The sequence below is a fragment of the Athene cunicularia genome, assembly GCF_003259725.1.
Source record: "Athene cunicularia isolate RWA chromosome Z unlocalized genomic scaffold, athCun1 chrZ_part1, whole genome shotgun sequence".
Taxonomy (NCBI): Eukaryota; Metazoa; Chordata; class Aves; order Strigiformes; family Strigidae; genus Athene; species Athene cunicularia.
This window is the reverse complement of record NW_020799142.1, coordinates 13453577-13478294: the sequence shown is the minus strand read 5'-3', so window position 1 is coordinate 13478294 and position 24718 is coordinate 13453577. Positions and strand designations below refer to the sequence as shown.

At 34.0% G+C, this 24718-nt stretch overlaps 1 protein-coding gene across 3 annotated transcripts in view; it reads right to left on the bottom strand.

Annotated features, from left to right (window-relative positions):
• The window catches only part of ADAMTS6 (ADAM metallopeptidase with thrombospondin type 1 motif 6), a 150793-nt gene that overhangs the window by 46222 nt on the left and 79853 nt on the right, over positions 1-24718 (bottom strand). For all 3 annotated transcript variants that reach the window (XR_003400093.1, XM_026865742.1, XM_026865743.1), the window contains exons 10-13: positions 24303-24444; positions 13315-13422; positions 6569-6714; positions 4362-4425 (exon numbers count right to left, since the gene is read on the bottom strand). Coding sequence is in view for 2 of the 3 variants with exons in the window: in XM_026865742.1 (XP_026721543.1) it covers positions 4362-4425; positions 6569-6714; positions 13315-13422; positions 24303-24444 (460 nt within the window). In the remaining variant the exon portion in view is untranslated. The remainder of the gene's footprint in view (positions 1-4361; positions 4426-6568; positions 6715-13314; positions 13423-24302; positions 24445-24718) is intronic.

Genomic DNA, 24718 nt, shown 5'->3' with positions numbered 1-24718 from the left:
TTAACAGACAGCTATACTACACCTCTCAGAATATGAGAAACTTAGCCAGAAGGGTGACAGCTAAAACTCAAGATATGCATGAATGCATTCCAGAAAAAATAGGTTTGAAAATATTAAAATTACAAAAGCAAGAAACAGTATCTGCAAATGTATGCATAATGGAAGGAACCAACAAAAACCATTTGCCCACGGTCTTATTAAAAGACTGAAGAACAAGAATTTTTTCAATGTATGTATACACACATACTTTTATATAGATAAGCCATTCACAAAACTTACAAGCAAAATATGTTTATCATATATAAAAAAACGAGACTTTTACAATTTTAGATGTATATCACATTAAACTTCACATCCCATACATATACTAAATTAGACAATGCGTTGCTTTAACTGAGTAATTATGTGCCTTTCAATTTTATTAGAATTTTGTATTTTTTTAAAACTAAAAATACTTTGGCTGGAAAAATACATGTATTTTTGTTATAGTGTGGTAGGTAATAGAAAATAAGTTTCTGATGAGTGTGTTCTTTCTACCACCCTTTTGTTTCCATACCTCATTACCTAATATTCTTTTCTGCTGATCTAAGTGTTTCCATTAGGAGATGCCTTTTGAATTAAGAAGTCATATATGGCTTTGGAAGTATCTTATGAGAAGCCTAGTAGGAGTGTGTGCAGTGTTTCCCAAGAATTAAACTGGTCAAAAGAAAGGCAATAGAACTAACTAATCTCTGAAAGAAAAATGAAGTCAAAATGAGGTTTTTTTTGTTTATGAATAGTAGGAGCTTTAGGGAGTGCTATGTTGAAAATTACAGATGGGCAATGAATGTTGACACTGAATGAACTTCAACATAAAAGATGTACAAACAACACATTTTTCGTAAAAACAATGACAGGTTTGCATGTTCTTAATGCTTACATTAATCAAACATACCATTCCATTAAAAAAGTCAAGTAGTAAGGACTATCATAAATCTCGAAACAGTATCTACTAGTCTCAGCAATTCTTAGTTATGTAGAACCCTAAAATATTACTGTAAAAGAAATAGACTACAATCATCAAAATGATTAAGGCAGTAAAATGTAAAATTCTGTAAGTACCAGTGTGTTTATGCACTGGAAAACCATACTCCAAAAATATGCTCAAAGGATTCACAGTCAAACTGTAAGAATGGCAATTCCAAATTGCCTGGTCCAAGTCTGCAATTGTTCAAGATTTGTTTTTATAACCTAGACAGTTAAATGCGAAGTTTCCTTTCCAATCTCTTGTTTAAATTATTGATTGAAGTCTGAGTATAGGTAGGAGATGAACATTTTGGAATAGAGGACTGTAATTTTAAGATTTTGATAAACTGGAGCACTGGTTTGATATAAAGCAATGGATGCGAATTACTACACTTGAGGAGTATCAACTGTGCAAGCACAAGCTGAGGAATGACTTCCTAAACAGTAGCTCTTAAGAAATGGATTTGGGCATCATGGATCAGTACAGACTAAATAAATATTTTCAGTCCTATAAGAAAAATTAACACAATACGGAAATGAATAAATGGAATCCCATCACTATAACGACAGACGAAGTTTGAAGTTATATTTATCTCTGACAGGCTTCAGCTAGAATCCTGTGCTGAAGTTTGGGTACCATGCCTCAAGATGTGTGCTACTGGGATCCTAAAGGCTATTAAACACAGAGACTGCCTAGTGTAAAGAAGACTAAGGTGACACATGAGACAAGTCTGCAAACATAGGAAAGACTCCCATAAAGAGAATATTACCAGCTATCTTCTTACTAGGCAAAGAATAAGTTAGAGTCTTAAAGAATGGGAAAGCATACACTATATTTCATGAAATGTCCTGATTGTAAGGATATTGAAGAATTCAAATGTTATCTCCCAGACTGGAGGTATTTCAAAACAGGTCAGCTGCCTAACTATCAGTTAAGAATGGTTTAATGACAGTTATTTTTGCCTTTGAGCCAGAAAATAGCCTGAATGGAGTCCTCAGCTTCTAGACGTTCCTTCTATGACCTTATAAGCTTCCTCTCAGTAATAAACAAATAAGAGAATAAGAGAAGCAATACCAACTAAGAAGAAAACTGTCTGAAATGTATCTGGCAATAAGAAATAAAATAAATAAAATACAAGATAAACCAAATCCTAGCAACATTTCAACAGGATCACTAGGTAGCTACAGCACAAATGTTAATAATAAAAAAGCATTAAAAACTGTTGTATATTTGTGATGGTGTAGGATTACGTATTATGTAAGCTTTTTTGTACACTAGTTACTGTGGCAGATGCTAAATATTATCTACTGGAGATAAACATTTTAAATAAGCATGCCTAACAATAACCTTGCAAGTCCTCAAAGATTTAAAGGAGGAGGGCTCCAGTGTGCCAATGTGATTTTTTTAACAAATCTTATACTGTGTGTACAAACTGAAACAGTCCTAATGTGAAAAGGTTGAGAAGGATTATTCTAGGTTACAATTTGTCTGACATCAATCCCAGATAAACAGAAAAGCTGGCAGGGACTTGACTGATACAGGTTTGAAAGAAGGAGAAATAATAATATGAATCAGTATTTTTCATAAGAATAGGTTTTATCAACTAAAAATTTCTAAAAATCTTGGTTATATTAGAAGGATAATGGAACATGCTTATATTTTCATAAGGTGCTTAGCAGTACACAACATCCTAACTGAAAAAAAATAGAAATAAACTTGTACTAGTTCAGTAAAGCATACATTAAATTTATTAAATGTTGACTGACAGATTTCAACAGGTAGATTTCAATAAGGAAACATAAGGTGGTGAATTCATAGATGATTTTCCTATCAACTATAAGAAACACACTCAGTGTTACTCAACGTTTTCATTTGTTAACTGGAACTATGAAATAATTTCTTGCTTATGAAGTCTTCCAATTACAAAAAGACCGTCTGAGTGAAAATAAAGAGGAAGGTAAATTAATTACAGCATATCATCTGATAAAATGGATTCATTCAAATAAAAATTGAACAAAGACAGACAGCACAAACATACACATCTACAGAAAAAAAAAAAAAGATCGTCGAAGTTTCAGAATGGTGCACTGTAATTTGGAAGGTTGTCTGACTGGAAAAGTTTAGTTTGTCCAGCTCTTACTGGACAAGCAGCTCAGCTTCAGGTTCTCTTACAACACAGTCACCAACAGGCCTAACGCACTTCTTGGGTGTGTGAACAGAGCAGCTGTGATTAGCAGTTGGAAATATTTTTTTTTTAAATTTGTAATACTTTCTAATAATAAGAATAACCTCCACAGACATGTTTGCAGAACTAATGTTAGTAATGATCAAACACCCAAGTTTTCTTCAAGGAGTTAGCATATTAACTACTATATTTTTTCCTGAAATATATCAAAAGATAAACAGGTGAAACAACACCTTTAGGCAAACAATCTCCCATTGTTATCAACTTTCTTGATTTAGATAAGAAAATTAAGACGAATTTGAAGCTAAAACAATATGAAAGCATGTTTATGTTTGTAGTGCTACTGACTTGAGAAGTTACTGGTGAAATTCTTTATTGGTGTGTACTTTTTTCTGGTTCAATTTTTAACTTGAATTTGTACTTACGGTTCATAATTTGATTTTATACATTTATACTCTGTCCCATCCTGTCAGTGTAGTTCATTATTTGATGAGCTCTAAAATAAAACTGCATTATCGTTCTGGTAATACAAGAACCAGCGGATATCTGATGGCAAAACAGCAGGTTTAGAACACACCAAAAGAAATACATTTCCATAAAATGTATAAGAGGACTGTGTAACACATTAGCACTGGAAGTTATAAAGGTATAAAAAGAGTAAGAGGGTTTAAAAGCAGATTAGTGGAGGATACTTCCATTTGTGGCAGTTAATGTGGTACAGATATGATGTGGAGCTCAAGAAATCTTTAGACCCCAGCTTCTGGAAACTCGTAAGGTGTATACCTGGAAAAATCATGCCTTGGCTGCCACAAGTTTATAATTTTTCCCTAAACACCTGTTATTTGCCACTCTAGGAGACAAGACACTGGACTAGGCAGACCTCTGCTCTGATGTGCAATGCTCCTTGTTCACCTTTAACATGGATGCTCAAGTTGAACTCACTCCAGCCTTAGTGTGAAGACACTAGCTGAGCATCACATTGAGACAGGTATCCTTACTTTTAGCAGAACACAGAGGCTGCTTGCAGTACAGAAGTGCCCGACAGGACTGTTTGCTAATAAAATGCAGAATTCACACTTTTTCTGAACTGGGAAAAAACTCATCCATTGCTGCTAAAATGTAAACCAGACAAGCTGATTATAAGTATACAGGGGAACAAAATTTACTTACATCAGTATTACAGGAGCGATACCGCTTCCTTTCTCCAAGACAATATTTGCCTCCACCTGAAGGCCTGGAAAAAGATGTTTTATGTATTAGTATATGTATTAGTACAAACACAAGTTCATGAGATATACTAATGCATTATTAGTATAAATAAAAGATATATAAATAAAAGTACGTGGAATTTTTAAGGTGAGATTTTAAAATATTTTATTTAATAAGAATTTTACCACTGACTTGATTGGAACAGATACAAAACAATACAGGATACTTGAAAATCATTGCTAATATAGCATTCATCTAGTTTGCACAGATCCCAAGCAATACAGTTTAATTATATTTTGAACATACTAAAAAGGCATTGGTTTTAATTATTTGCTTGCTTTGTAAAACTAGAATGAGAAATGTGTAAACAACCTGTGATCAACTTTTTTTTTTTTAAATCTTCTCATATTACACTTGAAAACATAACCAAATGAAGAAACATTGCCTGCTAAATATTGGGGCCAGCAAAGACTGCATTTTCTAGTTCAAGAATATGATTCTGATTTGAATTAAGCAGTAGTAAATCTGAGGAAACTCCAGAGCAAGAAGGTTTCTATTAGTGTGAATAAGACATCAGCTCTTAAATTGCCAAACTGTTAAAGAACATCCAGCTTCCACAGAGGTCAAATAATGAATTAACGTTGACTTAAATGAAAGATTAATCAGTCATCAGCTCTTTGGCTCATAACTTGAAAGCAGAAAGGAAAAGGTGGTGTTTGTTTTATAACCAAGAAATAAAATAATTTCTAATTAACTAAAAAGAAAATCAATACTTTTTTTCACATTACAGATATTTAACCAAGTAACACTATCCTTGAATCAAAGAAAATTTTTTTTCTCATGCAGACATACCACCCTTCAAATGCATTTGCTTGCTGTACTCTTAAACATCGAAAATTTAACCACCTTTGAACATACCAACCCATACAGATGGTCACAGAAGTAGTTAAAAGAAATCTTAGGAAATCACTTGTGCTCTAAACAAATACTAGCAATTTTACATAGTACTGTGAAAAAACATTAATGAATTTATTCTATTATTCTTTCAGTAACACAGTCTGATGTGTTATCAATGCATATGGATAATTTTTGGTTTTGAATCCATTCAGCAAGCAGTGCTATTTGTCAGATTTGACAGTTATTGCTAATGATAGAAGGTGAAAAGTTATGTGATGTTATGCTGTCTGTCTTGCAGAGAGCAGTGAAACACTTATGTACAGCCTAGCTTGCAAAACACGGGTACAAGCAACAAAGAATCTAAGAGTACAGAGAGGAGAAGATAAGAAAGGAGTAACAAAAGCCACAGAATATATTTTTATGAGAGAAGTACAAAAGCTTAACATTTTCAAGTAAAAGTGGTCTTAAAAACTAATAATGGTGATGGAAATAGCATGACAAGAACAAAGTACAGAGTAACAGATCTATCTTTCTGCAAAGACCTGTAGCTGTGATGATGTAACCAGAACAGGGCAAGCAGGAACATTAAAAAACAGATTCAATCAGCAAAGAACAACAATGGAAATAAATAAGCATTCTTCATCTGAGAAGCACTAGTGACAGACAGTCGCACTTACCTGACAGATCTTCTCTGGAGCAGTGCTCAGGACATCAGAAAGCAGATGACAGGACAGTACAGATACACACAACAAATCAAGCTGTAGTGGAGAAGCTGGCCCCTCTTAAGAGAAAGTAAATGGACCAACAGGGAGTGGTGGCAAAGAGATGTTGCTGGATTGTTTTAAGAGTTAGTGGGAAGTCACAAATAAGTGTCGGCCATGACAGCATATAAATGTATTGTATGCAACATAATACTACTAACTATGGTTTATATATACAGTTGTATGCAAAATCTTGGAAAAACAGTGTTGTTTTTTTAATAAGTAACTGGCAACAGTTAAATCCTAGACAAGGAATAAAGGTAATATGTCTTAAGGCATAAATCTATCTAAGGCTAAATATAAATCCAACTATCTTTACAGTACATAAGATATATTAAAAATGTTAAAAGTATGTCTATTGAACTTCTGTTTAAGTGTTTCTGTCTGCTATTTTGAAGACAAATGTTGGCAAACTAGCAAAACATTTTTACAGATAACATGTGAAACCACAGTTTTGAATAATTTCCAAATGTGTCTTTTTGTTGGCTCCAGCTTACTTTAGCTACTTACGCTGGACTGTCACAGTGTCTTATAGATGAGGAGACTCCTCCCCCGCAGGTCCTGCTGCACTCTCCCCATATTGACCACGGACCCCAACCCCCATCTATGCTCTGGGGCCAAGTGCCAAAAGGTACGCACTCTCCCTGATAACACCACTGAAAGATTTCACAAAAAAACACAGAATTAGTTTCCAGGCTGACAACGTTATCAGGACAGAAAAATACAAGGGTCAGGCAATGACCAATTATAGGCATTAGCATTCTCTGTATAGATAACAAAACTAATATTTTACTTTTTCTAGCTATGTTTAGACATTGGTGAGGGTGTGAGTGATTTAATTGTCCTCACTAAGGCCTAAATTACAGGTCCCTAACACACATCAGAAGTTAAAGCAAGCTTAAAATAAAGATTTTCTTTTTTCTTCATACATCCTTCTTAATGTTTCACATTAAAGGAACTGAAAGTTGCTTACATTCTTTTAATTTTTAAGATTAGTTTAGTAAAACACCTTCCACTTAGGATTCATGTAGGGACTTCATTATGCAAAATGAAAAATTCCCCCTGGTAGCATTTTTAAGTATTCCCTCACTTTTTAAAAAAGAAAATCTGGACAAGGTTACAACGGAAGAATTTGTTGCAGTACTTCATTTATACTAACCCTACAGACATAATAAAAATAGTGCCAAAGCATTAGACACGGTACAGAAAATCATTATATAATAATGACTGGCCACTTGTTCACAGACAGAATGAACATGCGTACTGCACTCATGCAAACACTTAAAACTTTACAATATTGTTACTTACCTCAGACATAAAAAAATGACAGACAATTCACACAAATAGCTAATTGTTAAAAATAATTTTATCATTTCCTGAGTCAGAAAACTTCTTTAAAGCACTCAGAAATAACCCTGAAGCCCATAGTTTGATCCACATTCTGGGTCTACTGCATCACTGAGAATCTGGAGTAGCTTGGTAAGATAACCCTTTCCCACCGTTACAGACTTAGGCGTTAGAGTAGAGCACAGTCTCAGGTCTACTGTGACCCAAATCTGCAAATTTCATTTCCAAAAGGTAGGCATCTGGTGTTTAACTCCCCTGAATTCTCGTAACAACACAGTACTGACCCCTTCAAAAAAAAAAAAAAAAAATCCAGACAACTTTTGTGTCCAAAGTTAGCCATGTGAATTTGACAAAAAGCACTGAGTCATGCACAGAAGACACAGACAGACATATCCCTGTCTACCTATAAGCACTACTAGGAAGACTTGGTGTTGACCTTATACTAATAGTTACAGCAAAACCAAATTTTCTCTTCTCCCGAGTCATAAGGCTCACCTAAAGCCTCTGTCCCAGCAATGTGGGACATATGTAAATACAGCCATTCACAATGACCTGAATTACTCTAGATTTTTCTGAAAGCAACTGAAAAGTGTATTTAACCTTCAGTCATTAGTCAAGAAAAAAAATAACCTAATAGGAGTTGGATATGAACAAGGATTCTACAGAGTGTTAATAAAATAAAATGAATAAAAATCTATTTTTTCATTAGAAGAATAATTTAAAATAAAAGGTACTTCTAGACTGCCAGATGTGTCACTACCTAAGTGTGTAGATCTCAGTAACGTACATTAAAATGATGTAAGATTAAAATGTGTAGCTTATCAGCAAATGCACCTAGATAGAACATAGTTTTGCATATGTACACATGCTACCATTTATTATATTTCCTTATTATATTATTTCCTTGTTCTTTCCACATTAATAAGTGAAACCTGTAGCATTATTTTTCTAGCCACATTCATTCATGTTTCTTCTCTCAAAATGTTTTTATCCTCCATGGTCTCTTTTTTTCCCCATATGTACTGTACATGTTTTAAAGACAGCTTTTACAATCCAGCACATTGCTGTTTATAAGCCTCATTCTGTATCAGTCAGAGAAACAAACAAAAAAAAAGCATCAAGGAGTCTATATGCAAGATAAAGCAGGCTATTTTAAATCTGAAGTTCAAAATGCTGGGAAGTTCAAAACAGCTCAGACAGTTTTCCTCATAGCACCCAGTATGGTGCTGTGTTTTAGGTTTGTGACCAGTGTGGGTAACACACTGATATTTTAGCTATTGCTAAACAGTGCTTGCACACCATCGAGGCTTTCTCCATTTCTCAACCGGCCAACCAAGTGAGTTGCTGGGGATGAGCAAGAGACTGGGAGGGGACACAGCAGGGACAGCTGACCGAAATCATCCAAAGCAGTATCCCATACCCTGTAACATCATGCTCAGCAGTAAAACTGAGAGCAGGGGTACTTCCAAAGTAGCTACACTGCTCAGAGACTGGCTGAGTAACAGTCTAATGGTGGGAAGTAGTGAATGATAGCCTTTGATCTCTTGTTCGTTTTTTCTTTCTTTTCCTTTCACTCACTAAACTGTCTATCACAGCTCATGAGTTTTTCTCTCTTTTGCTCTTCAGATTCTCTCCCCCATCCATGGGGAGGTAATGAGTGAGTGACTAGACAGGGACCTAGTTGCTGAATGGGGTCAACGCACCACACCCTTCTTCAGGAAAAAACCCAGACACATGGTTTCATGGAGCTGTACTGAGGAAAGGGAGGTTTATCCTTCTTGGAGTTCTAAATTTACAAATCTGAAGTTTATGCCAATTAGCAGGCATCTATCAGAGAAAGGTAACCTTCATATGGAGCTTCTCTTAAATCCAGACTATCACTCATTGTGTCTGTATAACACATAATGCAGTCAGTAGAGCAAACTCCTATTTCTAGGTAGTATAGATATATCCGTAGAGCACAGTGTTTTGCAATGTTTCTAATTCTGCAATTATGATTGAGAATGAAATATTCATGTGAATTACACCAGGGATTAAAATTGTCCGTTTTTTTTTTTCCTCATGATAGTGATAAATTAAGTGATAATGACTTTAATAACTGAAAATCATAATCTCCTTGCAGCCCTCTATTAAATAAAGATGCCACACAAGCACATGAACAGTTATCTAATGCGAAAGTCAAATTCTAAAAATAATAGTGTTTCTAAGAGTAAAAATGTATGCTGATAATTTAATTTAAAATACATTAAATACATTGTATATTACAAACATGTTAAAATCAGTTAAGAAACAAAAGACATGCAGAGTTAATGCTAAACCCACAAGAATATCACATACGTAAAACAGAAGATGCAAACCATCATAAAGCTATACTATTATGACTGTATATAAAAGGCAGGTGTATTTTACACACTTTATTTTCCTCTGTCATGCAAACACTGGCTTCCACATTCCCATATTTCCTTGTAAAACTCCTTAAATGCTGTTTTTTCACCTCTATTGAAGTTAAACCTGAGGACTTACTACTGCTCACTTTGGTGTCTCTTCTTAATTTTCTAGTGAAAATTTATCTTTCACCAGAAACCAGTGATGCATAAAATCTCTGGCAGAATAATTCCCGATTACCATAACCTTCGTTATTTCTAACTGGTCCACGGAAATATGCTTCCTCCACAAATTATAGCAACCTCATCTGCTACAGTGAGGTAAGGACTATTGAGTAACCAGCATGTGAAGAAACAAGAGGTGATAGCTATTTTAAAAGAACAATCCTTCATGAAAGGTTTAGAACTAAAATGTTAATTCTTCTCTAACATTGAATAAATAACTTTAAATTAGTTTACCTAGAAAAACAGTGGTGATGCATATGAATATGTAAAAAATGTGCAAAAGACTCTATAATGTAAGCAGTCTGAAATTTTTCTTAGAGTTCATTAACAATAAAATATAACATGATATTGTGGCACATTTGAGATCACTTTTATACAAATATTAGCGTTCAACAGACTAAGATTTACAATAACATAGTTATAGAAAACTGTCACATCAAGTGCTCTAATATTAAGGAAAACTGATTATATCTTTTGTAGGAAAAAAAAAAAGATTATTTAAATTTGCATCCCAATTTTAACAGTGTATTTTCAATCACTAATCTACAATTATTTTCCAATTAAACTGAATGTCCAATAATAACTTAAATTTACCTTTATCACTGTGTCCAATAATAACTTAAATCATCACACAGTCTAGCTATTTAGACTGTCCTTTCAGTATCTTGTGTTTTCACTTTTTGCACATTTGCCCCTCATTTACATTCCTAGCATAGATCTAAACAATGTTGTTAGGAAAGGTTACTTTTTTATTACTTTACATTCAAAGACAAAAAGAAGATTCCTATCAGTTTTGTCTTACTGTTTAATATGCACCATTTCCTCATAAGAGTCTTTTAAAAAAATTCTATCAGTTTACCTTCACAAACACATCTCTGAGTAAAACAGAGAGAAATTTCATGCCTATTTAAAATTATCATTACGAATTAGGAAGAAGTGTACCTTTTTGAACACAGCTGATATGTAAAACCATTCAGTAAAGCATGAACATATTAAAGCTTCAAAACAGAACTGATGTACAAGTTTCATCAGTAGCAAGAAACCACTCTATTCTCTTTCCTGGTATGCAGGAAACAGCTGAGTAACTTCTATGGAAAACACTCTAAAAACCTTCAGGCATAGTCAAACATCTACTGTGGAAAATTTCAATCCAAAGAGTTAAATGTTTGGCAGGTTTATATAAGCAACTGAAGGAAAGTTTTGTAATACAGTGTTAGGCCATTGTAATTGTAGAAATCCCTCCCAGCTCTGCCAATAAGATATTAATGCACACTGCATCAAATTTTGCTTTAATAGTTATACCGAATTTACATTAATATAACTAAAAGCAGAAACTGACCCTCCAATATGATTAAGTACTCCAAGATCTTGTTAGGCCTTTAAAGCAGGGAATATCATTTATTATATCTTTGGACAGAGCTCAGCAAAATAGGGACTAATTTTGTTGCAGCCTTTAAGTGTGACTTCAATATAAATGGATTATTATTAATAATAAAGTGTTGCAGAATTGTAACCTATTATTTTCTCTGTAGCGTGCAGTAAAGAGAACTACGTATTTGGAAAGAGCTTGTGTTTTCTGGTTTTACTGCTATCAGGAACTATTAATTTACTATTCATCTCAAGCTGTAGTGTACAGATGCAATTTTCTATTGTTAACATGCATGAACAGATTACTTCTGGAAAACAGTACAGATTCTCTCATTTCCCTCTAAAATCTAATGATGGAACAAGATACTGATCACTGGAAAAAGGTGTTTTGTAGAGTAATCTCAAAGTAGACACAGCAACAGTGTCTTAAAACATCTCAACTTGTCCATTGTAGTCTCACAGTTTAAAAAATATAAATTGACATAAATTCCTCCTTGTCATTGACAAGGAGTGGTGGTTCCAAAATAAACCTAGACTGTTGATTTAGGAGTAGGGCTTTTAACATTTTCTATTACTCTAATAAAAGAACATTTTTGGTAGAATGTGAAAGTGTCTCTATTTTCTTTGGCTAACTCTAAGCACTCTTTTTTTAAATGACCCCTTCAATTAATTTATTTAACATGGTTTACCAATATTTCCAAACTCAGCATGGAAAAGCTATCAGAATGATGCTCGGTCATAGGCCCTGAATGAAGCCATCAACAAGCACTAATAAACTGTGACAGCTGTCCAAAAGCTTTCATTCTTTTTGTTTAGATATCAGATTGCTAATCAAAATACAATGTAATCTTTATTGAAACTAGCCCAGCTAGCATGGCAGAAGACAGAATGAGAATAGATGTCAGTAGCTGTCATTAGGAAAAAAATCCAATTTAGAGCAGTAAATCTTATAGACAGATGCAGCAAGTCTCAAACAGATACCAGAAATTGTTTAATATAAACTTCACTTTGTACAAACCCGCACACAATATACTATCTTGAAAAGACACTTATGGAATTCACTTTTTTCTCTAGTACATGTCCTGTAAATTAATAATTAAAATATTTTCCTCTCCTCTGAGATCTGTATAGATTTTTCCTTGTAATTTAGTAACACTCTGCGTACTGCTCTTAATCTAAAACTCAGTTTCAGAACTTTGTCCAAAACTACTAATATACAGACAATGTTTTAAAATCAAATTCCTATCTTCAGACAGATACAGTAGCACTAGACTTATCTATTGCAACACTAACTTTCTGTACTTTTCTATCAGGTAAAAGAGTTTCTTATACTGCACAGCAAAGTCCTTTAAAGCTAAGCAGTTATGTACGTATAACTGAATGCTAAAAGAATAATTCAAAGTCAAACCAGAAAGATCACTGAGAAATATGGGCTTTTAGAAAAAACTTTTATTAAGGCAACATTTTTTCTATATACTTGTATGATTCAGATTATATCTGAAGGAATATTTTTTTTTTTTAAATCTTATAAAAAAATGACAGAGTTCAGGCTCTAGATCTATGCTACACATTTTCAAAGTTCATGCCAGACCTAGATTGTAACAGTCCTTCACGGAAGCCATAAAATTTAATAAACAGTTTTTACAAAAATTACTTGAAAAATATACAGAGTATGTAACAGGGTTAGGGTTTTTTTGATACAGGCTGTATAATTTTATAGCAAGGATAAATAATTTATTAAATTACATATTTAAAATAATGGTGAAATATTTCTGTAGGACACTCCATTAGGATGCAAATGTATTTTGAAATCATAACTCCTTTTTTTGAACTATTATAGTTGTTCATAAGTACTTTAATATTCTAGTTACTTCCTCCTGTAGTCTTAAAACAATAAATTGCTTCTTCAAACAATAAATTATTTGTACTCACCCCTTTTTCAATGCTCCCTGTTTGGCAAAGAGTACCTTCAGCTGCTGGAATGCTGTTAGTAACACAGCGGTTGCTTTTGCTGAGGCACCAGAGCTCTCTACACACTTCCTAGGAAAGAAGGCAGAAGCAAGTTGATCAGAATAAAAGCCTAAAATTGCTTTCAGTCCTCATACACACATGTATACACAAATTTGTTTTGAACAGAGACTATTAATAAGTGGGCTGCAGAGAGAAATCTATAGATGGTTGTGAGATATTTTGGAGCAATTTCAAAGCTGCCATATTTTACCTAAGAATATTCTGCAAAAAAAAATCTGGAAAAATTGTAGACTACAAAAATGTGTTTTCACACCTGCCATGCAAGTATCATTTTATAGTTGCTTTTTCCCTTGATCAGTGCTAATACTGGGCTTAGTATATTTTAGTCTTGCTGTAAAAGTCGTCTTCAGGTGTGCTGTAGTATTTCCATCATTGTCATTATCTGACTCAAAATTACATGGAAAAAGGGTACTATTAATTTTTAAATATGAAACAGCAACAATTACGTTTACTTTAGTAAAAACCAGAGTTCCTGAGCTCAGACTACTTGCACACCTTTTCTGTAACATTTGCTAAAACAGTGCACATGTATTTAGTACTAATTGAGCAATGTGCTAAAATATTTCCTTTAGGGTTTTTAGATTTGCAGCTCATATTTCATAAATGATTTGCCTATCCTATTTCTCTATGTTGTCAGTGTTAAACACAGGTTTTCAAACCACATTTTTTCCTACCATATTTTTTCATTCAGTTTTGTACATTTCTCATTTAAATTAAGCCAGTACTCTTGACATTGGAGATACATTGTTGAAACTATCTAAGGATTGAAATTCATAATGTGTGCATGATCCAAAGTTGGCTGAACACTGGAAATCTTCATAGTTGTTTCAGTAGCCCTTGGATACAGGTATGTATGCAGAATGGAATCAGAAGTGGTTAGCTATTACAGTAAATGACTTACATGACAATCTTTGTTGTATTACTTTGAGATCTGTGCAAGAGTTCAAAACCTGCTTATAGATATTTTATATTTTTAAGTATTTCCTAAAATTTGAATGATACTCAGATCTTCAAAATGATCTTATGATAGTCATTATTTCATTTTATTTAAATGCTGCTTGAAATCATATCCTACAAGTAATCCTTGTGTAGATTCTATGGCTGAACCTTACTACAGAAAGCAAAAAGACAGTGTGAGTAAAAATTAAAGTTATTAGGTGCCTCCCCGACAAAGTTCATTGTTTCTCTGAGAAAATGAATGAGTATCTGGCACCTAGGCTATCTTTTCTATATACATCAACAGGAGCAAATGTTAAGTTTTATCCTGATTCATGCTTCTTGTATTGCATATACAAATGGATTTATTTATAAATTACTCATTAGTAGTTGCAGTAACAGTTGAACAGTACAAGCTTTTCTTGAATAATGTGAAATTCTTTTCCAAGTTTAAAATCAGCTGGTGCCAGTCTTGCAGGATTGCTAATACAGTTGCATGATTGATAGAAGCAAGGTATCTTTTTTTTTAAAAAAAAATCCATTAAATCCATTAGAAACATACCATATTAAAATGATCTGAAACGATGAGGAATGAGTACTGATGATTTCTGGAGTTTCCATCCAATTTTTGACAGTTAGGCCCATGCTATTTTGTCCTATTTGGTGAGTGGCTCTATGAAAACTTAAGTGAATTGTTGAGACTCTTTTTAGAAGAAATACTGCCACTTGTAAAAGCATACCTGCAGCCAGTGCAGAACTATCTTACTTTTCAGATTAGAATTTTTCATCGAACAAATGCAAACATTATAAATATTTACTTCTTATATCTCTGAATAAAAACTTGCTTTTGCAAAGCAAATTTTATCAGCTGATAAAATTTTCAGATTAAGATACACACTCACAAAGAACTATATTGTTTACAATTAAAAATAGAACAGGGAAAGAACAGAAGATAGATCACAAAGATTCTTGAAAAATCTAACTAGATTACAAATTTCACAGCCACTAAGATGCTAAAATTCAACACTAAATCAAATCCACATCTATATCAACTGTGAATACAAACTTCACAGAATAATTCAGGCTGGAACAGACCCTTGGGATCATCGAGTCCAACCATCAGCCCGACTCTACAAAGTTCTCCCCTACACCACATCCCCCAACATCTCATCTAAATGACCCTTAAACACATCCAGGGATGGCAACTCCACCACATCCCTGGGCAGCCTATTCCACTGTCTGACCACTCTTTCTCTGAAAATGTTTTTCCTAATGTCCAGTCTGAACCTCCCCTGTTTCAGTTTAAAGCCATTCCCCCTTGTTCTGTCACTAGTTACCTGTGAGAAGAAACCAGCACTTCAATACAGTATGGATATCAAAGTAAAAACCTAAAATCAGTTTGTTCCTTTCACACACAGTATGAGGTGTTCCTGTCATAACCCTGCCTTATTTATTTTTACATTTAATTTACTTGCTCATTTTTGTAGAGCAAAATTAATGTAATTTACCTGCTTATGTTTCATGTGTGGTTTACACTGTCAAATCATAATTTAAAGTGTCAGACTGTGACAATTCTACTTGTCACCTTGTATTTATTTTGCATCTGATCAGGTTCAAATGTTTAAATTAATAGCTGTGCTGACTTTGTGAAGTTTGGTACAATGTTCTGAAAAGCCAAAAATTCAACTACATTAAAACACAAAGAATTCAACCACTCCAGACAGAAGCAAAGAACTGAGTCTGGTTAACAGTCTGAAATTTCAAAAAAATCTATATTTCAGGTTTATCTGAGTCTAGAATTCTGGTTTGTGCTCCAGACCTTATGTGCAGAGTGCAGAATGTCACTTTTGATATGCCTACACAAGTATACCATCTATATATTAACATATAAGGGAAAGTGACAATTAAAACATGTATTTCACTGCCAGGCTAACATTTCTGCAGACAGGAGTATTTTATAATTTTCTTCAGATAGGCTTCTTTGTGGCACTAGACTCCTCCAAATTCACTGAACTAACATCACCCAGACATTTTAATACCAAACAAATAATCAGCTGAACAGTGTGAATTAATGGATACAGCACTCCAAAGCTATTTCAGTCATTTATCGGTTTGCAGGATGATTCTAAGCATGTTAGCTCACCTCCCTTCTCTACAAAATAAGAAAAATATTTTCTGTCTTCCTAAATTGCCTTGGGAGATAGAATGAAAAGCACTGTATCAAAACTGAATATTATTACTGACATAGTCTGTTAGTCCTTATGCAGACCTTAATTTCAGCAGGAGTTTGCCTTGGTAAATCCCTAAAGACAAAATGGAAGTAATGTAAAACTACTATAGGCTGTATCATACTATTAATATTTGAGCAAAAGTTTCTGCTTAAGTCAGAAAGGAGTTATGTTCAAGGCAGACATATAATATCCTAAAATCAACAGAGTATTTCCTTATGGGAAACAATGTGAAACACAGAAGATTTATTAACTAAAATAACATAACACAATACTTCGATTTGTGGAAGTAATTTATGTTAAAAATTAGAAATTAAAGGATTTTTGTAATTTCTTTATAATATACCCAAGCTTTTAAAATAATTTGTCTATTTTCCCCTGCTGTTTTGCATTTAAAAGAAAGAACAGAATCTGAAATACAGTCTCCATCACCCCGTTCATAAAATGAAAAATAACTTTAACAGTCATTTGAAAATAAGTAAGATATCTAAAAAGAAGTGGAAAAATCTATCCGTGCGCTATTTTATTAAATTAAATTGGAATTATACCAGGTACTACTAGCTATGTGTCCTTTATTTTCAAATTCTGGAAACTTAACAGAAATTCTAAGTTGCAAAAAGCTTTCTGTTCTCCAGCTCAACCTTATACCTTGTACTACCTTAGTTTCATGATTACTGATTTGAGCTATTTCCTTACTACCACCACCTATCTGTAACATCTCTAAGGATCTGTTTTTAATAAGCCAGCCTTAAAAACAAAGGAGGAACTGCCCTGGAAAGGTCAGGCCTCAAATCACTAGTAGGAAGTATACTACTTTTTTCTTTCCACACACTAACACACACACATGCATGGACACATACCCACGCACCCACACCCACCCATCAACATAAGGTGATCCTATAGGGTAGCCTTTTCTTCATTAGCGGATACAGGATGAAGCTAACATATCTTTTGCCAGCATTAGATTTGTGTGAATAGTTTACTGAAAATAAGAGAATGAAGCAAAACCTGAAAAGTAATCAATGACCTCAAAGTCAGCCTCCAAATGAGTGGATTTAATAACTATTTTGTAAAGCAAACAAGGGAAAATGTTTTAAAAATCCAGGAAATATAAACTGAAGTTGAGGCCTTTCACAAGATCAAGACAAGATAGATGACAACCTGTAACGGTGTATCTTAGGGCTCCATGACTTCAGTTTGGAATTCGGATGCTTGTATTTGCAGTAAATTAAACAAAGCTGAACCCATCTAGAGAAAAAAAACAGCAAATCAAATTATCTTCCTTTTTCCTAAGTGTTACCAATGATGGAGCCTCTTTCTGTTCATGCAGAGTTACATATAGGCATTTCAAATTATGTAACATCTAAGCATCCTACATCATAATCATCATAAATGGTAACAATACAGCACAATGAAAACTCAGTAATATGAGCAAAGATCAAACTGCTGTGCTGTTCTTAATGTTTTCAACACTAATGAAAGCCTCCAACAAAAGTTAGCATTTTGGCCATGATATTGAAGAAAATAAGATGGGAAATACATTCACAATGCATATTAAACTACGATAATTTGGGAATTTAATTTTTTTGTTCATAATATTTTAAAATGTTAATTAGGATTTTATGTTACTTCAACACGTTTAATCTATAATATGCTGCACCTCTTGATGAGCATTTGCTAAAATAGAGCATAAAAATTATTAGCTTGAATTGTAACTTACAGTTCAGACCTGAAAAGCATCAACCCAGAGTAATTTCAGCCTCACTACTGAAATAATGCTGGCAACACAATTAAAATGAGAAGACTATAATTACAGGTGAACTTCAGAAGGGTCAAATTTTAGTTCAGATAAGCACCCAAAAGTTACCATTTTAGTGCTCCACTACCAAATGCTCATTAAGTGGTGCAGCATGTTATGAATCACAACATGCTGAAAGAATGTGCAATGGAATCTGAAGCTTTACTCATACATTCATATTAAGTTACCAGCATTCCTTCCTAAATATTGGGTGCTTATGTGAACCTTATGGAAACTACAGAAACCCCACAAAGTCTATCACCTCCAAGTAGCATCTTCCCTTTCAAATCCATGCAAACTATCTCATCTTTATTCAAACCACATTCCAGTATCTGGAATCTCATTATTTCTCGTACTGTTGTCTAATGCACTCCTCCTGCTTTGATTACTAGCTTCCCCTTGCACTTTCTAAACAGCTTTCATAAGATCCAGGCACACTGGTGTTATGTCTGTGCCTCTTGTGAAAGAAAGAGAGAAAAGAGGGGAGAGGAAGAGCGAGGGGGAGAGGGAAACTGAAAGGGAAAGGGAGAGTGACGGGGGGACTGGGATGGGAAAAGAGAGACAGGGTTTGGAGATACAGGCCTAGGAAAGAAGAAAGAAGACTATGGAAACCTTTTAGAAAAAGATACAAAAAGGTTGCAGAACATCTTTAGGATTCAGAAAGAAGAAAACCTCTGTGATTTCCCCCGGCTATACAAATCTTAATCTTAAAAAAAGAGGGAACAAAATTCACTTTAAGAATAAAACTGAAAGTTTTCAGAAATTAAGAAAGCTTAATTACACAAGAAAAGCTCAAAACTTTAATCATTCTGAATACAAAAGGCCTGCACAACAGTGATGAGAGGTTTTGCATTTGACTGACAACACCTTATGAAATAAAAAATTATGGAAAGGTTGATAAAAATGACAGAGCATAATAGCAAGATCTTTAATTCTTCTCTTCACCTACACATACTTTTAACTCCAATTTGTGAGCAACGGAATACAAATCCATCTGAATGAACTACTTATTCTCTGCTAACACCAAGTATAAAGTGACTTAGCTGTGGTAGGATGCATGAAGCTGGCAAAAAAAGTCACTTTTCAGTGAGTTACTAAGCACTATGTACAGATTCAAGGGAATGCGCAATCCTAGTCATAGTATGATGAGGGAACAAAAATGAACTGGTAGTTCTGGTGCAAAGATACACCAGTGGCTTCTTTGACTTTCCTTCTGAAAAAACAGCTTCAGAATTTGCTTCCCCTCTCACATAAAATCCCTATATCAAGCTTAATACCTCCATTTATTTAACTCAAGTAAATCACATCACTGTTTCATGAAAAAAGTGACAGTTTAATTCACTAACATTAAAATTTTTATCTCCTGATTACAACAGTCAATTGTAATTCAGGCTATTTTGCCTTAGAAGGAATAGTATAGAAACGGTGTATAGCAACTTGTTTTGGGTGATTACCAACTAATTCAGTTAAATTATTTAATCTCTGAACTGGCAGGTGGGAAACTAGGAAGCAGTGATGCTATGACAACTCCATGTTCTGTACTTCTGTAGTCGACACCTTCCCTGCAACTTCCTATTAATAGTAATGAGTTTTATGGCCACTCCCCATAACGCGTTAAAAACTTCCTAGAAACAACTAACTCAAAAGAGCTATTAAAGGCTTCTGCATTCTGCCTGTTTACAAACAACAATTTCATAGTTTGAACTCTTATCTGTCCTCCAAAATGACTAAGAAAATATGAATGAAAACTGGTATTGGAATTAAAAGCTATTTTCATTGGCAAACTAACTGGAGAACTTAAGTGTAAATATAAGACCATGACAAAGAATAGACCTACCTGTCATCAGCTAAAATTCACTACGTGATGTGTTAAACTCTAGTGTGGAATACTAAGAGTGATCCTGCTGATTTCAAAGAAGCCATGAAAGCAAAGGAAAGGAGAATTTACATCCTCTTAACCCTACTCAAAATATTTACTGACACCAATATGCTGGAAAAGTATAAAATACAAAAAAGTGCACCAAATAATTTTAAGACACTACCCCTGAAACCCATTCTAGCAGACAACAGCTTCACAGATAATAAAATGCACCACAGCCATATCAACCATATGCATGAAGTATTAACTGCTATTATAACGTCTGAGGTTTTAGCCTCCATCTTAAAAATGTGGGGATCAGCTCTAAAGCAGAGCTATTTTGAACCACAAAATCTTTAAGTTACAGTCAGGGATATTCCAGGTATTATTTACACTCATAAAACAGAGAAATTCAAAGTCAAGACTGGAATTCTTTCTTGAGTTAACCCAGAAACAGACAACAGCCAACTGTTATTAGGCAGATGCTGAAAGGTTAAGGAAGTAAGGAGTCAATGAAAAAAGTCATTTTTTCACCTAAACAAAAGGATTGAAAAAGGTTCTGAACTATCAGAGGAACTAGCATAAAAACAGAGCAAAGAACTGAAGCACACTTGACAATCAGCAGAAGATAAATCACATGGCATCACCCTAAAGATGTAGCATATCCAGTAGCTACATAAATGAGCAGGAACTAGCACTGTTCCAAATAACCTCAAAATCTCCCACTACAGTGAATCCATCAGATACCTGAAAGCATGTATTGCCTTTAGGAAAAAGCTGTGTGTCAATATTATATGGTGAAATTTCCACCATTACAATTTGGTTTACTGTAATTCATAAATTTCGCATTCTCCTGAATCTGAAAATGTACCCTAAAAATGAAATATTTTAAGTAGCTTGAGACATTGCCTCTCAATTCTTTATTGAAAGTATCTATTGCTTCACTTAAATTCTCAAAAAGTGCTCCTGTATCAGAAATGGCATAGTATAAAGAACAATGCACTTGTAATATCAGAAGGATCACTGTCTACTTGCTAACAAGTAGTTTTGTTTTTTCCTCTCAAAGAGCTAAAGCATCTCTTTGAATTCTTGTCCAACTTAATGTCCTGAAAAATATAGGGGAATGGCCATAATGCTTTTATTGGAACAGTTCTGTCCATAAGTGACTGAACAGTATAATTAGGTCTAGTACTTACAATAGTATCCAAACAACTACCAACGAACTCCTTTTAAGGTGGAACTGGCTCTTTGTCAGTAAACACAAACATAAAAACACAGGAACTTGCAGCCCCTTCAGTAGTTTAGTTCTGATGTCTTAATCATTCAAACACCTCTCCAGGTACCTAACTTATAAGTTCCTAAGTAAGAAAAGCTTCTGGTACTTATAATGTGCAAATTTTTCATAGGATTAGGACATGATCTATGATCAAAACCAACAGTGAAATAAACTTACAGATGGAATAGATGAGAAAATACAGGAGAAAAGACAATGAACACAGATTAACATTTAAGCTAGATGGTAGAAAAAGGTAATTTTTCTAAAGGTTAGTAAGACATTACAACAGAACTTCAAAGCAGAAAGAACATGACGATTTTCCAAGATACTTTAAAAACACCAACTATTTCGACAGCTACGTCAGAGCCCAAAGAAGACTTGTAGTATTTTGGCTTTTGATTTGAGAGTTCAACTGCTTCACGTGTTATGTCTCACCATTACAAATCAGTGAAGAACATGAGCAAGAGAAAAAGGCAAGCATTTTTCTCTGAGATTTCCCTTTGGTTTAGAATTTATTTCCTTCACTAAAGCCCATGTTAGAAAACCTGGTCTACCCCTCTTTAATCAGGCACTTCAAATAAAAAATGGCTAAAAGGACTGCTAGAAAGAAGTGTATGAACTAGGTACACTGCTAATCAGGGATTTTTACTATGTATTTCCATCCATAGTTGCACATGTGTCTGTTAGAATAAGATCAATGAACTATTAATAACATCTTCATGTGAACACCACATCAAATAGGAGTATCCAAAGTACTGATGGTTTACTTTTGATAATAAAAGTGTTGAGCACAGTATTCAACTTAGCTTTTCCTGGTATTTAGACCTAGTTCCACTACTCAATTCTAAAATGTCTTCATATTTGAATAGGTCTTTCTTGCACGGATATTGTCCATCTGCACTACCAGCTTCCAAAGATTTTTTCCCTCCCCTTCAAAATTACCACTTGAAATCTGTATGATCATAATCATCATGATGATATTTAGAGCACTGTGGCCACGGCAGAAAATATTTTAAAATGTAGATAATATTTTAAATACATATAATTTCTTAAGACTTAATATTACCAGACTTCTACAATAACCTGTTATATTAATATATGCAGTCTGAATCCTATTATTAAAAATAGGGGTTTTTTTTCTGTGACCCTTGTAAATTATGCTCACATCGATGGCACACTGATGGAACACAATACACTGTATCAGTTCAGAGGACTGGTAACGTCACATGAAGACATAACTTCTTTTAAATATCAACTCAATTAAGTGTCGACCTCTTTTTTGTAACTGTAAGGGAATCCCAACAAAAACTTTAACAAAAGAAAGCAAAAGGCAGAAAACCAAAATTACCTACACATCTTCATTACTTCCAATTGCTTGTGGTTTAGAAACTAGTTTAAGAAAGAAAGTGTACTGTGCAACATGATCATCACAATGATTACATAGTTTAACAGTGTTTGAAAAAAATAACATGCATGTGGAAAAGCCAGGTTTTGCACATTATTATCTTTCCAGTTTAAAGTGCAGTATATATCCAAAGGCTGTATATAAATTATGGATTAAACACCTGCAGATTTCCTTTGTCTGAAAATAAGAGTGCGTGTGGTGAGAATCTGTAAGTTAAGGGTTTTTTTAAAAAAAGGTATGACTTAGATGTAGTGACAGGAAACAGGGCCCTTAAAGAACAGTGGTGGGAAGTGAGAATTTAAAGAGGAACAATACAGACCAAAAGAAGTTTGATGAGGGATTAGAAGACCCAGTGAACTAGTAAACCAGCTACACACAGTTTTTAAATCCTTTGCACAATGATATCTGCCAAAGAGGCATCCCAAGAATAATACTGTATTTATCACCCCAGGGACATTAAAAACGGAATTTCTCTGTAGCTAGCCTTTAGAGAAGTAAATAGATTACATTGTTTTATTTGAATAATCTGAAGATTAAACTATTATTAAATATATTTACTTTTAAATCACTAGATATGTTTTCAAGGTTTATTTCATTTATTCTCAGATAATTATTGGATAACAAGCACAACAGAATGCATACTTTTACTACATACTTTGAGCTGCAAGATTTTAAGTAAGTGAGTATTTGTAAGTTTATTGCATAATGGCCTAAGTGTGCAGGTTTTTATTTCTACTATGAATGTATTTACCTTAATTATTGCACACTGGTACCTGAAGACAAAGCTTTGCTAGTACTTAGCTGAATAGAACACTGAATAGCTATGTAGCTTCATGTTCCTCTGTTCCCATAACCACAATTCATCCTTCCAAAAAAAAAAAAAAAAAGATCTGAATAATAAACAATAAACTCAATGTCAAGGGGGGAAAAAAAAAAAAAGAAAACCAGACCTGACAAATCAATACAAGTACAAAAGTAATTTCAAAATGTAGCTTTAAGTTCAAAAGTTAAGGCCAACACAACAGATTTAATGTTTCAAGATTAATACATGAACCTGATCTCATTTAACTGAAATTAGGGAAAATTCTGTAGTACACTTTATAAGGAGCGAGATCAAGTGTTCTGGGCTCCTTTTTTCCCTAAAATTAAAGAATGCTCTCCCCAGCTCATTGTTACCCACACATTTTGGTGTACAGTACACACAAATGACTCAAGCAAAAGATGCAGCATAAGGATTAAAATGTACCCTTTGCTTATGTATGATGGTACCAGACATGCTACTGGAAATCTGTAATCCACTAATGCATCTAACTGAAGAGTTATGCTATAAAAGGAATATATACAAATGACTAAGCAGAACACTCAGCATAAGGATTAAGACTTCTTACCCCATATTTACATTGGCGGGATGTTGCTCCATACTGGAAGCGACACTGTTCATCAGCATCATACACCTGACCTGGGGCCACAGCTGGATAAAGAAAGTCACGCTTGGGAGGCTCATTATCAAGGCAAGTACCACGGCCTGAACTGTTCAACATAAAGGACCAAGTCAATTAGGAATTCTACTGATTGTAAATCACAGTAATGATATCATGTATCTAGTTCTTAGTTTTAACAGCACTGGGTGTGAAACTACTATGATTGCAATAAACAAACAGTAAGATGGTACACCCATAGTAAAAAGAAAAAATAATTAGAGGGAATTAAGAGATTAAAATAATTTTTCATCATTAACAAAAATTCTTATTTTTAGATGGTGAAATAGATTTCATATATTATCCTTTTTTAAAGTGTGATAATT